Below are 14131 nucleotides of genomic sequence, written 5' to 3'. Positions count from 1 at the left end.
TCGCACTGGCTATCTTCCTTTCCCTGTCTCACTTCCCGCTGATATTTTCTGAGGTCACCTCCTTCCAAGTCAACCGCTGCCCTTGAATCCTTGTCTCAGGCTCTGCATCCAGGAGAGGAATTTCAAAGACAGCAGGATGGCGTCCCACCCCCACCATGCTTCTTTCTGGTTGTCTCCTGCAGAAACCAGAGCCAAGCATCTTAACACCCCATGGCTCTCTTGCCACAGGAAGAGGCTCAGCCCACCCTGTGACCTCAGTGCCAGCAGAGAGGTGCCTACCTCCGGAGTACATGTCGAAGCATTTCTGTGTTAGCACCATTCCTGTGGTTCCTAGGGATGAGAGGGCAAAACTGTGATTTCCTGGAATGTGTCATCCTGCCTATCGTTTTGCAGAAAATGGTTACTCTTTAAGGTCTAAAAATAGAATAATAATGGAGTAAAATCAGGTCCTGTGGAAAGCATGCAGCGCTAAGTAGGTGCCCACTAACCTTTGGGCTGATTTGAGAGGTACAAGAACACAATGGTGGAGGATCTCTGGAATCGAACGGTATCCAGCTAATCTGGGTCTGTGTTTTGCCTTGCCACTTCCTAATGCACCACTTAGTATTTGGACCTCAATTTTTGCATCTGAAAAATGGGCTATGGGAACTAAGCAAGATGTACTTCAAATAGGTAGTAAACACAACAAGATAAATTTCAGCTGGAAAATAGTAATAAAAAGAACTACATCCGTCATCATTATTCCTACCTAAACAGGAAACCTGTAATTTGAGTCCTCCGACTCTAGAAGGCAAAGGGACTTGCCGTGGGCTGAACTGTACCCAGTGCTCGGAGTCTAGTAATCTGAATGGCGTTTGTGGGTTTTGCAAAGGGTCCAAGTCCTACAGAAAACCAGGTGTTCTGGGGAAGTCGCAGTTCTCACGCTCCGCCACTAGATGGGGGTGTTGCAGAGGGGATGGCAGATCTACGTGTTCACCCCTGGTCCCTTCCCCCTTGCGTTAGCTTGTGGATCCGGGAAGAGGGTGGGGACAGGGGCCTGGGTAGTGGAGGCTCTCCTGCTGGGTGGGGGAGCTCACAGTGCAGCCCTTACTGGACTCTCAGAGCCACTAGTGTAGGGTCCTTGGAAGGGGGGGGAGGGGTCTATGTACACATGAAACTATGATCATGTGCGTTTGTGGATTTTTCTGGAATTAGGGGGAAAAGGTGCAGACTGAAGTTTCTTAAAGGAATCTCTGCTCCCTAAAAGGTTGAGAACTACCAATACTTACCGATCTTTTTGATGGCTTATTATACAGGTGAGACTGTGAAGCCCTGAGAGTGATTTGTTGGACTTCCCCGCAGCTGGCATGCAGTAGGTGCTACATAGATGTTTGGAGAGGATTTTAGTCTAGGGAAGTAAGTAATTCAGCTGGGTGATTAAGACCTGGAGTCAGCCAGATCCGGGTTCAAATCTATTGGCTGTGTAACCTTGGGCAAGTTGCCTAACCTCTCTGAACTTCCATGTCTTACCTCCATACAGAGTCCATAGCTCCATTCTAGCATCGGGGTGAGGCTGAATGACATAGCACACAGTGAATGCTCTGTAACAGCTCTTGGTGTTACTGATGCCTGTGTTCATCTTTGGGCTTTGTGAGGGGAGGAGAGGGAGGCCCCAAGCTAAGCCTGTCTCATTGGACACTAGTCATAGAGGTTGTCTCCTGCAGTGGCCCATTTCAGGGAAGAGAGAACCAGCAGGTTTCAGCCAGATGGGCTGCAGCCAGGGCCAGTTCCTGCCCTTCCCACTGGGGTGAGGGGTGGGGGTGTGCGTGGAGATTAGGTGAAATAGGCCCTGTAGACTGAGACCCCTACAGTCATCTGCCGGCATGCCCTCCCTGTAGGAAGCGGCCGCCAATGCAGTGAGTCAGGTCTTGCTCTCCTTCTCAAGACTGGAGGAGGCGTGCCCTGCTCGGCCTCCTGCCCCTCCCAGGTCCCGCTTTTCCTGGGCTGCCTTCCGACCTCCCACTCTGGGTGAGGCTCCATTTTTGCTTTAGGCTTTGACCTTTCCCCTGACTCGGCAGGATTTCTTGGCAGAAGGGGAATGTCTCCCTAGGAGCCCCATCCTACCCTGTCACTTCCTAAGTGTGTTCATGTGGTCATGACACACACAAGCTTGACCTCTTCCTTCCGGAGCATCTGCTGTGCCCTTTTTTCCACCTGCCCTGACCTTTGTCCCAGGAAGTAGCTCTTAGATTCAGGGAAATGGCCTGCGCTCTCCATCTAAGAGCCAGAGGCAGAGAGAGAGGAGGGTCTTGGCTGGGGCAGACCACCTGGTCCTTACTCCACCCCTGTAAACCCACCCCTCCTGAAATGTGTCCCTGTTTCAGGCATGGCTAGAAGTTGGTCTTCCTGCTGGAGATGCAGGGTAGTAAGGCTGTGGGCCTTCCTCCAGGTCTCCTTGCCCCCAGCCTCCCTGCTCTAAGCTGGAAGGAAGTTTCTGGAATGCAGGGCTGGACCCTCATGCCCTCCTCAAAGCCTTTCTGAGGCTCCCTATTGACTTTAGCTTCAAGCTCACACTTCTTAGTAGAAGCCTTAGCCCTTCATCCTCTCGCCCTGCCTGCCTCCCCATCTGTACCTGTCATCCTGCCCGCTTCTCTGTGTAGCCAGGAAGACCCTGTGTGGCCCCCAAGCCCTCTTCCCCGCTTCTCCCTTCTCTGCTTCCTGTACAGTGTTGCCCCTGCCTCGAAGGAGCCTCCCCCACTTTTTCCCTGGTCAACCCCCACGATCCTTCAGGCCTCAGCTGACCAGCACCTCCCTCTGGAAGCCTCCCCTGACTACCCCCATCCCCAGCTGTATGTCCCAGTTCTCAGAGCTGTGCTTCCTCCTCCTTCATAGATGTTCACCACATTGTATTGGTTTTCAACTCCATGGACAGGCCAGGACCCGTCCTTCTAGTTCATGGCTGACCCCTAGTGCTTCTGTACAGGGCCTGGCCCACAGTAGCTGCTGACAGTATTTGATGAATGAGTGAATGAAGGTGTGCAATCAGCTCATGATCTCACATTGTTGTTGGTTGTCCCTTAGGGTTTCATGTGTGTTGGCTTAGGCCGCATGGATGGGCCTTGAGGATGGGCTCATGTTTCATAGGAGAAGTGTATCTTCCTGGGATAGTTGCTAACGGTGGGGGCCTGGTCAAGACTCTGGTGGGTGGGACCAGGTCTTTTAGACCTTCTGTCCCATGGGCTTTCCCTCTGGAGCACTGCTGGATGGCCCCAGGTGTGTAGTAGGAGCTGAGCCAGTGTTGGTTGAATGAATGTGTAACTACCTCCCCCCGCCCCCGCCCCAGTCCTAAGAGCATGGAGGGGGCTGTCTGGGGGATAGGTCAGCAGCTCACCGTTCACCAGGGCAATATTCAGGCCTCTGCCCACGTTGTTTTTCACAGGACTCATGATCCTGACAAAGAAGAAGAGAAACAAAATACAACAGTTGGGCCCAAACGTGGAACGAACACTCTGCTTTTGTGACTCGGGAACTCCGAGAGGGCCCACATGGCACTCTGCAGAAGCATCAGGAAGCACACAGAATAATTTGGGCCATCTGTTTTCTCCTGGAAACAAGCGGTGGGCTGGATTCTCTGAGGAATTCTCATGGCATGTTTGGACCAGAACAGTCTGCTCAGAAAAGAGAGAAGGTCCCTGCCTGGGGCTCTGAGGTGTTGGAGGTGGGACCAGGCTACCTCCCCAAGCAGTGAAGCCTGGCTGCTGGGAAGAAGGCAGAACCCAGAACATTGCTGCTGTCCTGCAGCCAGGGATCGCTGCGTAGAGCCCAGCTGTGGCCCTACCTGCCCAGCATCCACATCCCAGTCCTCTGGCTCTCTTGGGAAAACTGTCCTGTACTCTCAGACCAGGTAGTTCTTGGGACTCACCTCAGTCTCCCAGGTCTGGACAAATAGAGCATACTGTGCCCCTGGTCACAGTGATTGAGCCTGGTATGGTCATGTGACCCAGGCCAGCCAATGAAACTCAGTCTTGGGCCTTTTGCAGGGATAATTTGGGTGGGAGAAAGCTGTCTTCCCAGTGGGGTGCCAGCCTGGGCTAATATGCCAGCCAACCAGTGGCCTCCCTCCTTTACATGAAGCAGCCCATTCTCGTGTCCCAAAAACTGAATCTAACAGAGGAGAACAGAACTAAAGATGGTATGAAAGGGACCCTTGATGATGTGGTTTGAACCCCTGGATCCAGCTGGTCCTGAAGCCCACTGTCTCTGGCCTTTTGTATATATGAACCACTAAGTTCCGTGTTTTGCCTGAGTTGGAGTTTGGTTCAGAAACCTGACTAAAAAACATCTGTGTCTGGCTTCTTTAGTAGGATAAACTTACTGTCCCCAGGGCCTTTACTACCTGGCTTGGATAATGGGTACACAGTATTTCTCTTGAACCTAAGTAGAAGTCTTGGCACCTGCTGCATCTGAACTTTGGTGCCTAGATCTTGACTTTGAACCCTCCCCAGAGGCATCCCCCTTTATAGGAAGCCCAGCAGTCTGGGTATCACACAGACCTGAGTTCAAATCCTGACTCTACCACCAGTTAGCTGGGTAATGCTGTCTGAGCCTCAGTTTCCTCATCAATTATAGTCCCACCTCTGGGAGTGTTGGGGGATTGGATGAGATGAAGCCACAAAGCATCTCGCAAGGTGCTGGCAGATGGAGATGCTGCTGGGACTATTGTTATTTGTGACTCATCCACCCAGAGTAAAAGGAAGCCAGTGGAAGGTATGGGCTGCTTTCAGGGCCTGCCCTCGCAGCTTCTGACTTTGTGAATGAATGCATGAGTGAATGGAAAGAAAAAAAAAACCAAAACACAAGACACTTACACCTGGTTTTCGAAGCATATGGTGGGGCCCACGACGTTAGCAGCCCCGCTGCTGATTTTGAAGGCGAAGAACTCTTTTGGGCAGGGCTTAGCGAGGCCACACTTGGCCCTCACGACTGCTGTTGAGGGAACAGAGCAACTTTAGCATTAGCAGCTCAGGAAGGGACCCAGGAGGAGGACGGGGAGGGGCCCGGGATCAGGCACAGGACTGAGCTCAGAGGCCTCCTCCCCAAGGAGCCTTTGCTGATGGCCAAGTCTGGGGGGTTTGCCCCTGTGTTCCCATAATGCCTCCAACAGTCCCCGTCAAAGATGCAGGACATTGGTCGTGTGGTCTGACCACCCTAGAATTCATTTTTGGGGTTCCCATGGCAGCTCTAGCCCCAGCCCAGTGCCTGACTCAGCACACAGCACCCCCAGAACTAGTGTGGAGGAACGAGTGGTGGTTAATTACCACCCTGGTTATTACCAGGGTCGCTGTGATGAAGGGGTTCTCTTGAGAACCTCTCTCTAGGGCCACAGCAGCCATTTGAGCTCCCAGAGGCCCCCTGTTGGCAACCTCCTGGGAGCCCCAGCATGGTGGGTAGGACGCCTCACCAGCCAGGTTCCCGAGTCTTCAACTTCCTTGCGTATCAACATCCTTATCTGTGAAATGGGATAAATAGGGTGCCTTTCCCACTGGGTTCTTGTGAGGAATAAGTGGGCACATGTTGAGGCTCAAGACATATTGGGTAGTCTTTTTTTGAAAAACGTTGTTTTAATTATTTACTGATTTTTGAGAGAGAGACAGAGAGAGAGAGAGAGAGAGAGAGAGAGAATCCTAAGCAGGCTCTGTGCTGTGAGCATAGTCTGTGCAGAGCCTGATGTGGGGCTCGAAACCACGAACCGTGAGATCATGACCTGAGCTGAGATCAAGGGTCAACCGCTTAACCGACTGAGCCACCCTGGCACCCCTGGGTATTCTTCTTATCATTCAGTGATCATACTGAACACCTACTATGGGCCAGGCCCTGGGATACAATAAGGAACATGCAGGTGGTTCTGGTCCTCTCTCACTCCATGCTTAGAATCCACTGAGGATTCAGTACGTGGCACCTCTGATTATTGTGGCTGCCATTAAGACCTGTGCCTTCCCCGCGTGGGCCTCAGAGGGCAAACCCAGGGAGGGTGTGAAAGGCAGGAAACGTATACAGGACCCCCAAACACAGCCACTGAGCCACTCGGGCCTCAATCGACCCTTTGTGAGCTGGGACATCCGTCACCTGTGCTTTCAGCCTGGCAGGCTTTAATTTATATTAATGCCTTGTGTTTTTGTTTTTTTAATACCACCTGACAGGAAAATACCTTTAGGGAGGGCTGGGTAAACATGGACTTAGAGAAAGTTCACCTGCAAAAGGAAGGCGGTGATTGGGCAGCCCCTCTCCTTCAGCCCTGTGCCAGGCATCTAGCTGAGCTATGGCAGTGCCTGCTTGGAGCAAACCCACAGGCTTCCTAGGAGAAGCTGGCACATGCCGACGGCTTGCTGCGTGCTGGGCACTGTGGCAAGCACTTTACATTGATTATCTTGTTAAATTGTGCCTATAACTCCTGTGCCTGGCATATAGTAGGCACTCAATAAATATTCACTGAATAAACCCATGGAGCATGTGGGCAGGGTGATTAGGGGCTCCAGAGCCCTTGGCAGCCTAGAGGGAGCCTTTATGTGTATCAGGGCAAAGGGCCCCTCCGGAGGAGACACAACCCACTGGCACAAGGCTTGGCAAGCCCATGACACCTCTAAGTAAGTAAATGTGCTCCTTCCTAGGAGAGAATGCCACCCACCCCAGGGTGCCCTGCTGCATTTCAGCCCACACGCCTAGTGGGCAGCCCTGGAGGTCTGAGTGCAATGCCCATCCTAGGCTCCCTGCCCTGCCCCCCGCCCCAACCCGGAGTTTCAACACACTCAGAGCTCAAACCAGGACATTGTCCCCACAGTGAGGGCCAGGGATGGAGACACCCACAAGGGGCTGTCCAGGCCTGTGACTCAGGACAGAGAGGGCTGGAGACGTGGACCCGACTCCCTTTCCCCACCTCCTGGAGGGGACCCTTCTCAAGAGGCCTAGCACCTGTCTGTGGGGCTGGCTGAGGATGAGGCGGGGGAGGGGTCCTCCTCTCCTATGAGTCTTGGGGCCCAACCTCTGGCCCCCGGGCCCCTCATGGGAAGGCCAGTTTACTCTTGAGACGAGAGGTTCTCACCTATGCTGGAGGGATTGTTCCAGGCCCCGGCCACCACCCTAGAGTGTGCCCAGAGCCTAATCAACTGCAGCTAAGTCTGATAAACCTGATGTCAACAGGCTGGCTTAAGCAGGCTTTTCTGGAATTGATTTTCTGACCATCCAGCCTTCACAGTCAAGCTACTGGATGAAAGGGATGATGTCCAGGGGTCTGAGCCACCGGGAGGCAGGGGATTTGCTCTCTGGGTTTGGGCTCAGAGGTTGCCCCCACCAGCCACCTCAAACCCTGAGGCCCAAGCCCTCTGGGAACTCCTAGTGCTATTGGTGAGGTCATGGAGCTCAGCCCTGGAAGGGGAGCAGTCAGGAACTGTGGGCTGCTCTTCAGTAATCTGCGGTGCGACTTGCCAGAAATCTCTTCCTTTACCTTTGCTGACTGTAAAATTGGGAGTTGGTTTAGATCAGGGTTGTCAAATAGCTTTTCTCTTTAATGTCAGTGGATCTGCTGTTAGAGGCTTAATGATAAAGCTGTAGAGGCTGCCTGTGGGCCTGGAGGGAGAGGGTGCTGGGATTGACCGGTCATGTCGACCAGGGGAGCGGGCAGGGCAGGAGGCAGCACGTGGGCCTGGATTTGCCATCCTCTAGCAGGTGACGCCTGAGCGTTTGGACCAAGGTGTCGTGACACTGTGTCTACTGCAGGATGTGACTCAGGAAGTTTCAGGTCAATGGAGTTGAGGGTGTGGGGCAAATGGTTCGTGTTGGTCCATACGGTCTTTGCTCTCTGTAATCCCACAGTGCACCGGGGCTCTTCTGTCCTTCTCAGTCAAAATTCTGTTCCTGGAACCACGTCCCTCTTCAGTCACTACTATGTCGAGGTGCAAGAAGGTGGACCTGGGGATGTTGCCTCTCACAAGGAGGTGTTGAGACCGTGGGCTCTGGACCACCACATACAGCTGTGTTGCCTTGGCCAAGAGATTTCACTTCTCTGAGTTTCAGTTTGCCCATCTGTAAAATGGGGATGATTATACAGCACCCACACAAGGCTGTGGTGAGGATTGCAGGAGATGCCTGTAAAGCTCTGAACATGGGGTCTGGCACATAGTAGGCCTTCCATCATGGTACTATTATCATTATCATTACTGTCCTTACTCCCACCTTCTCCACACTTCGGGAGCTTGGGTCCTGGCCAAAGCCCTGCTCAGATGTGTGCAGTGTCCCACATTTGGGGCCTCAGCCACGGGCTCCCCTGTAGCCGGACACATTCCTGCCTCTAGGCCTTTGCCATTCTCTCTTCTCTGATGCCTTCCATGACCCCATCTCATTGGAAGGGGACAGCCCTCCTGGAGCCCAGAACACTTTGCCCCATCTCTCTTGGAATGTTTGGCACTTCTACCCCAACAGACAATCAACACCCACTTCTGTTTGCCCCTGGGGGCCTCTGTAGTGCCCGACATGACCCCTCATACTTGGTAACAGGAACTGTGAGTCAAGCCTGGGGTCCCTGCATGATGATAATAAGCACAGCCCCCATCTTCTGGCCCAGGGGCCCAGTGGGGAGGCGGTTGTGCTCGGCCAGGTGCCGTGACGGGGAGGCAATCCAGACTGCAGGGCGAGGGGACTGGGGAAGGGAGAGTTGAGCCATAGAGTTGAGAATCTATCAGTGGGCCACAAGGCTCGGGGGCTTTGGAAGGCAACATTGGGCCATGGGAGGAGAGAGCTGGGCAGACTCTGGACACAAAGATGTTTCCAGGACCTGCAGGGCCAGGAATAGCAGCCCTGGGACATCTCACCCTAAAGCAAAGGCAGGGCTGGGGTGATACTCACGGATCTCCTTGGTGACCAAACCTGCCGGAGAGAAGACAGATCTGGTTAGAGAGGAAGTGCTTTGGGTGCTCCCTGCTGGAGGCTGGGGTGTGGGGTGTGGGGCATGGCATTGGCCTGGCCAAGGGATCCTCCTCCCCTGCAGGATGTCCTGCCCTTTCAGGGAGCCCTTGCTCACTTGCCACTGCTACCCCTTTACACACACACACATACACACACACAGCACTTCCTACTCTAACAGAGCATGTTATTAAATGCATAAAATAAAATAGATTAGAAAGGAAACCAACTGTATATCAATACAGAAATAAAACATTAAAAAATAAATTTCTGCTGTGGTAATATATGTGCTTCTATATTAATGCATTAAATAATAAGGTGGGGTGTGTGCAGCCAGACTAGGAACCCCTGAAGACAATGAATGTTGTCTTTCAGTGGCTGAACATTAATGGTTTTCGATGACCACTGTTCCCACTGGTGACATTTTCTGTCACCGTAAGCATTTCTTGAGACTCTGGATCACGTTAATGCACTTCTGTGTATTCTGTAATTCTGTTTGTCTCCCCAACTCAGACCATGAGTGGGGGCCACATGTTAGGTCCCTGGGACCTAACACGGAATAGTTGCTCCATGATTGTTGGTTGGAGGTATTGATTTACCTCAGGTAGCTGAGTTCTGGGGTATCCTTTCTTTCTTTCCTTCTTTCTTTTTTCAAGTTTATTTTCTTTATTTTGAGAGAAAGAGAAAGGGAGAATCCCAAGCAGGCTCTGTGCTGTCAGCATGGAGACCGACAAAGGGCTCAATCTCACAACCGATGGTGACCTGAGCTGAAATCAAGAGTCGGAAACTTAACTGACTGAGCCACCCAGGTGCCCCTGGGGTTGCCTTTCAAACACTGTTCTCTTTCTCACCTCAGGCTCGGGCTGTCTCTTCTAGAGGACACACCTGATCTCCACTCCTGCTCTGAGCCTCCTGTACTGACCTGGGCCCATCCCTTCCCAGGCTGTCGGTACAGCCAAGTCAATCTGTATGAAAGCAGTGTCCAGGGACATGTTGGCCACCATGAATCTATATAAATCATCTTGACATGGGTGTGAGCCATGCTTGACAAGAAGTGTATGAGGTGAGGGATCTCGGAGACTCCTCTGTGGGATGACTGGCTTCTTACAGCTGTGAAGTTGTGAGCTAGTCTGGGCCACTAGAGGTTATTATGTTTGATTGTGTCAATGGAGGTGGTTCTCTGAATCCAAGGAGAACAAATGCAGAGGCATAGATAGCTGCCTTTTCTCTCCTTCCTTAAAAGAATTTGGACCTGTGAGACCACAGTTCCCATTCCTCCTGACATCTACAGGGAGCATTTGGGCAAGTCTCTTAAGAAAAGAAGGAGATGAGGAAACTTACACCATACCATGAGGTCATGTATGAGTCCACTCCACAACCAAATCTTGGATCACCTCATGGGGCATTTGTGCAGATTATATGAGATTATTCATGTAGGTAACTGGTATTACTTACTCATCCATCATCCCCCCCATCCATCATCCACTCATCTGTTATCCACCCATCCATCCATCCATCCACCCATCTGTCATTCATTCATTACCCACCATCCATCACCTATCCATCCATCCATCCATCCATTCATTTTTCTTTCACTCACCAAATGTTTACTGAGTATCTGCTCTGCACCAGGTGCTAGAGAAATGGATGTACACAAGGTAAAATCCTTGCCTTCAGGAAGCTGACACTCTAGGGGCTGGTGATAGGCAACGACCAAGTAGACAAGTAAATAAACACTGGTGAAGCTCTAAAGGAAACGGGCTGACATGAGAGGCAAAAGTAGGACAAGGGGGTGTGGCTGCAGCTGGGGTGTGCAGGAAAGGTCTCTCTGAGGAGGTCACATCTGAGCAGAGACCTGAAGTCTGAAAGGAGCTGGCTGCAGAGAGATGTGCAGAGAGAGTGTCCCAGGCAGAGGGAAAGCAGCTGCAGCTGGAAGCCACAATGCTCAGGTTTCTCCCTCTTGGCCTCCCTCTCTCCCTCCCTCCTTCCTTCCTTCCTTCTTTTCTTCCTCCCTCTGTCCTTCCTTCTCTTTCCTCTTTCTTCTTGGAATCACATTTCCAAAATGACCCCTTGATATAGGTGCGTGTTTTGGCCAGGGCCTCAGAACACTTCCGTGTTCCCCGTGGGCTCCAGCCTTCCCGACAGCCTCCACCCCCACAAAGGCTGGGATCCCAAAGGCAGCCCACACCATGCCGTGTCTGGTGGCCCATCTCCTGGGCCACCCACGGACAGAGGGAGGAATATATCCTTGGCCCCGTCCTGGTCCATAGGCCCTACCCCCCAGGAGTGGGCCCCACTCACTCAGCCAGCGGGGCAGACGGATAGTTTTCGCGTTTAAGCTGATGTAGCTGCGAATAAAGACCCATGTGGAGACCAGGGCAAAGACGAGGGCCAGGAAGCGAAGCACACCTGCAGAGCAAGGAAATGCTGCCATGAAGCCACATCACAAGGCCAGATAGCAAGATTCTTACCAAATCCCCACAGTGAGACCATGCCATGGGACCCCACTGAGGGACCCTGTGCTGTAGCTCCAGATCAAGGCCCACACCTTGGACCGGTTCAGGGGACCACGTGGTGAGACCACGTGTGAATCCACGCAGTGATCAAGTGGTGAGATCACGCTACAAGATTACGTGGCAATATTTCCCAAAGTGAAGCCACTGGGAGGAAAAGGTAGAAATGCACCTTCTGGGGCTCCGCTTAGCCATCCAGAGACAGAATCATTGAGGGTGAGGCCTGGAATCTGCACTTTGGAGGCTGGAGAGGTGTGTTGTGAAAGCAGGAGGCAACTTCTACTGCAGACAGCCCTAAGAGGCGAGCCTCCCGGCCGGACGTGGGAAGGCTGCGTCCAGGGCCCCGGGTGGCCGGTGCTGCTGTGTGATGTTGGGCGGACCTCAGGCTCTTTGGGTAGGAGTGCCTCAGTCAGAGTGAACATGGTTCAACACCCTTGCCTCTGAGCCTGCAGCTTGTCGGGAAGGATGTGACAGTTGTCCCTGGTAGGCAGCCTCCAGGGTGGCTTGGGGGCGGCCTCCCACACTTTCCATCACTTCCCCTGAAAGCCACCACAAATAACCACACAATGCTGTCTATAGAAATACACATCGCCTTGCTGCCACGGCTTCCCTGGCCTCGTGGCCAGATGGCTTCCGCATCAGTGGGGAGCAACCCCACGCACAGGACAGACCCCCATCCCCACCCCCCACCCCTCTGAGCTCCGTGTCCTGTCTCTTCCCTTACTCTCCCATGAGGGTTAGAAGCAGGCTCCACTATGCCTCCCAGCTCAGGGACCCTAGTGGCCCTGCTGTCATCAGGCCACGTTTCTCTAGCTCCACCCCTGACCTCCATGTGGCCCTGAAATCAACTCCGTGGTCTCATGCTGGTTTCTGGCTACTTGGGGGTAGGGGAGAAGACTTCCTGGATCCTGGGGGGCAGGGCTCAGGTCTGTGGGAGTCCCTCATCTTCTGGGGTGCAGTGTGACTGTAGGCACCCAGAATTCTCCCTGGGTATTATACAGTCATTTTGTTAGGGCACCAGGAGAACAGCTTTTACATACATTATTTCAGTTCATCCTCACAATAAACTTCTCTGTTACATACTATTGACTATCCCCATTTTACAGATGAGGAAACTGAGGCTCAGAGAGGTGGTCACTTGGCTGGTAAGTGACAACGGTGGGGTTTGAACCCAGGGAAGTAAGCTAACTCTAAAATTTGTGCTCTTCCCCACAGCTGTTTGGGAATATAGATGAATTGTGTCCATTTCTTACTTGGTGCTTCAGTTTCCCTATTTGTACAGACAGAGTGTAGCATGAGGGCATGGATGAGAAGGCAAAGGCTACTCCTTGTGCCCAGCCCCGTGATGTGAGGATTCTAGAATAGCCCTCCTTGAGACAAATATTTTGTCCCTAATTTCCTACCAGGATCAGATATTTCCAAAACAGGGTCACTCCCTGTGATCCCAGCCAGATGGGGTCATCGTGCCAAGCTTCTCTGGTCCCTCAGCCTAGAGGCAGGAAGTCTCCTTTTCCCCTCTTCCAGGCTCCCCCTGGATGGGTTTCCTCCTGGAATTCTGGCCTGACCATTTGAGAGCACATATGGCCAAACAACCTGGGAGTCTAGGACTGCCTGCACTGCTGATCGAAAAATGATTCCCAAATCGATTTCAGACCTCAGCCTTGAGCCTAAGAATCCTTAGAGCCTGACCCTACCTGACACTCTCATCTTGTCCAGGTGAGGAGTGGCTTGGGGTCACTGTTAGCCTGTGGAGAGAAGGAAATCAAATTGGAAACTGGCACCTGGGGTCTGAAAACAAATAAGGCTGACAATTAGGGACAGGTACCTCGAACAGAGGAGATCACAGACTTTTCGGTTTGGTTCCTCACCATCTGCCATCTGTTCCCTCTCTGCCTCCAACTCTCCTTCACTTTTGTCCCTAGAACTTTATTCAATTCAGCATGTCTTTTTTGGTGCAGACATTGGCCAGTGGAGGAAGGTGAAGTCTGCCAGCCACTGTCTCTTGGAGGGCTGGCTTATTCACTCATCCATCCATTCATCCTCCCTCCCTCCCTCCCTTCCTTCCTCCCTCCCTCCTTTCTTCCTCACTCCCTCCTTTCTTTCCTTCCTTCCTTCCTTCCTTCCTTCCCTCCAGCTAGCCAAGAGACATTGAGCTTGAGCTAGCTAGCCCTAGTCAAACCAGCAGGAAGACAGAAGCTCGAGTGAGCTCGAGTGAGAGTACCAAAATGAAGAGTAATGAGGACTCTCCCATGACAGCTGAGTTTGCACAGGGTGCTATATATGCAATTGAATCCTCCTTGAATTCTCACACTCCCCCATTTTAGGGGTAGGTAGACCAAGGCTCGTTATGGTTAAGCCCAGGATTATTCAGCTTGTAAGGATCGGAGTCAGAATTTGGATGCAGGTCTCCCCTGCCCAATCCCCACAGGGTCCCATTGCCAGTGCTTTTGTCTCAGGAGAGTCGAAATTGGGGTTTCCTCCCTTCTTGAGCCCTGGGCAGGGGTAGGGTTGTCCTTGGCCCCTCCTCCTTTCCCCTGTGCCACCCCCCAAGTGCTGGGCAGTTACCAGTGATTTGGCAGATTTGAAGACCCCCAGTAAGTCTCTAGAGACAGAATGGAGGGGAGGGCAGGGCTGGTGGTAACTGTTCCACGTCTGTGACCCGCTGCAGCCAGCTGGAGGGGCCC

General features: G+C 52.5%; 1 protein-coding gene and 1 long non-coding RNA gene across 8 annotated transcripts in view; one reads left to right on the top strand and one right to left on the bottom strand.

The window, feature by feature from the left end:
* LOC131509986 (uncharacterized) overlaps positions 1–4308 on the top strand; it is a 110694-nt gene extending 106386 nt beyond the window's left edge. Inside the window, exon 3 of the long non-coding RNA XR_009260844.1 lies at positions 3419–4308. This is a non-coding gene — a long non-coding RNA (uncharacterized LOC131509986). The remainder of the gene's footprint in view (positions 1–3418) is intronic.
* The window catches only part of FAM3D (FAM3 metabolism regulating signaling molecule D), a 34484-nt gene that overhangs the window by 7025 nt on the left and 13328 nt on the right, over positions 1–14131 (bottom strand). For 4 of the 7 annotated variants that reach the window (XM_058726373.1, XM_058726372.1, XM_058726374.1 and 1 more), the window contains exons 2-7: positions 13142–13192; positions 11236–11343; positions 8878–8898; positions 4848–4965; positions 3371–3429; positions 280–330 (exon numbers count right to left, since the gene is read on the bottom strand). In XM_058726373.1, the coding sequence (XP_058582356.1) occupies positions 280–330; positions 3371–3429; positions 4848–4965; positions 8878–8898; positions 11236–11343; positions 13142–13154 (370 nt within the window). In that variant the 5' untranslated portion in view covers positions 13155–13192. Of the gene's footprint in view, positions 1–279; positions 331–3370; positions 3430–4847; positions 4966–8877; positions 8899–11235; positions 11344–11619; positions 11930–13141; positions 13193–14012; positions 14113–14131 lie in introns of those variants that run through there. The other 3 variants (XM_058726376.1, XM_058726371.1, XM_058726370.1) reach the window with 3 other exon arrangements.

This window comes from Neofelis nebulosa, chromosome 4, assembly GCF_028018385.1.
Source record: "Neofelis nebulosa isolate mNeoNeb1 chromosome 4, mNeoNeb1.pri, whole genome shotgun sequence".
Classification (NCBI taxonomy): Eukaryota; Metazoa; Chordata; class Mammalia; order Carnivora; family Felidae; genus Neofelis; species Neofelis nebulosa.
The sequence above is the reverse complement of the archived record's forward strand: the minus strand, read 5'-3'. Positions and strand labels throughout refer to the sequence as shown.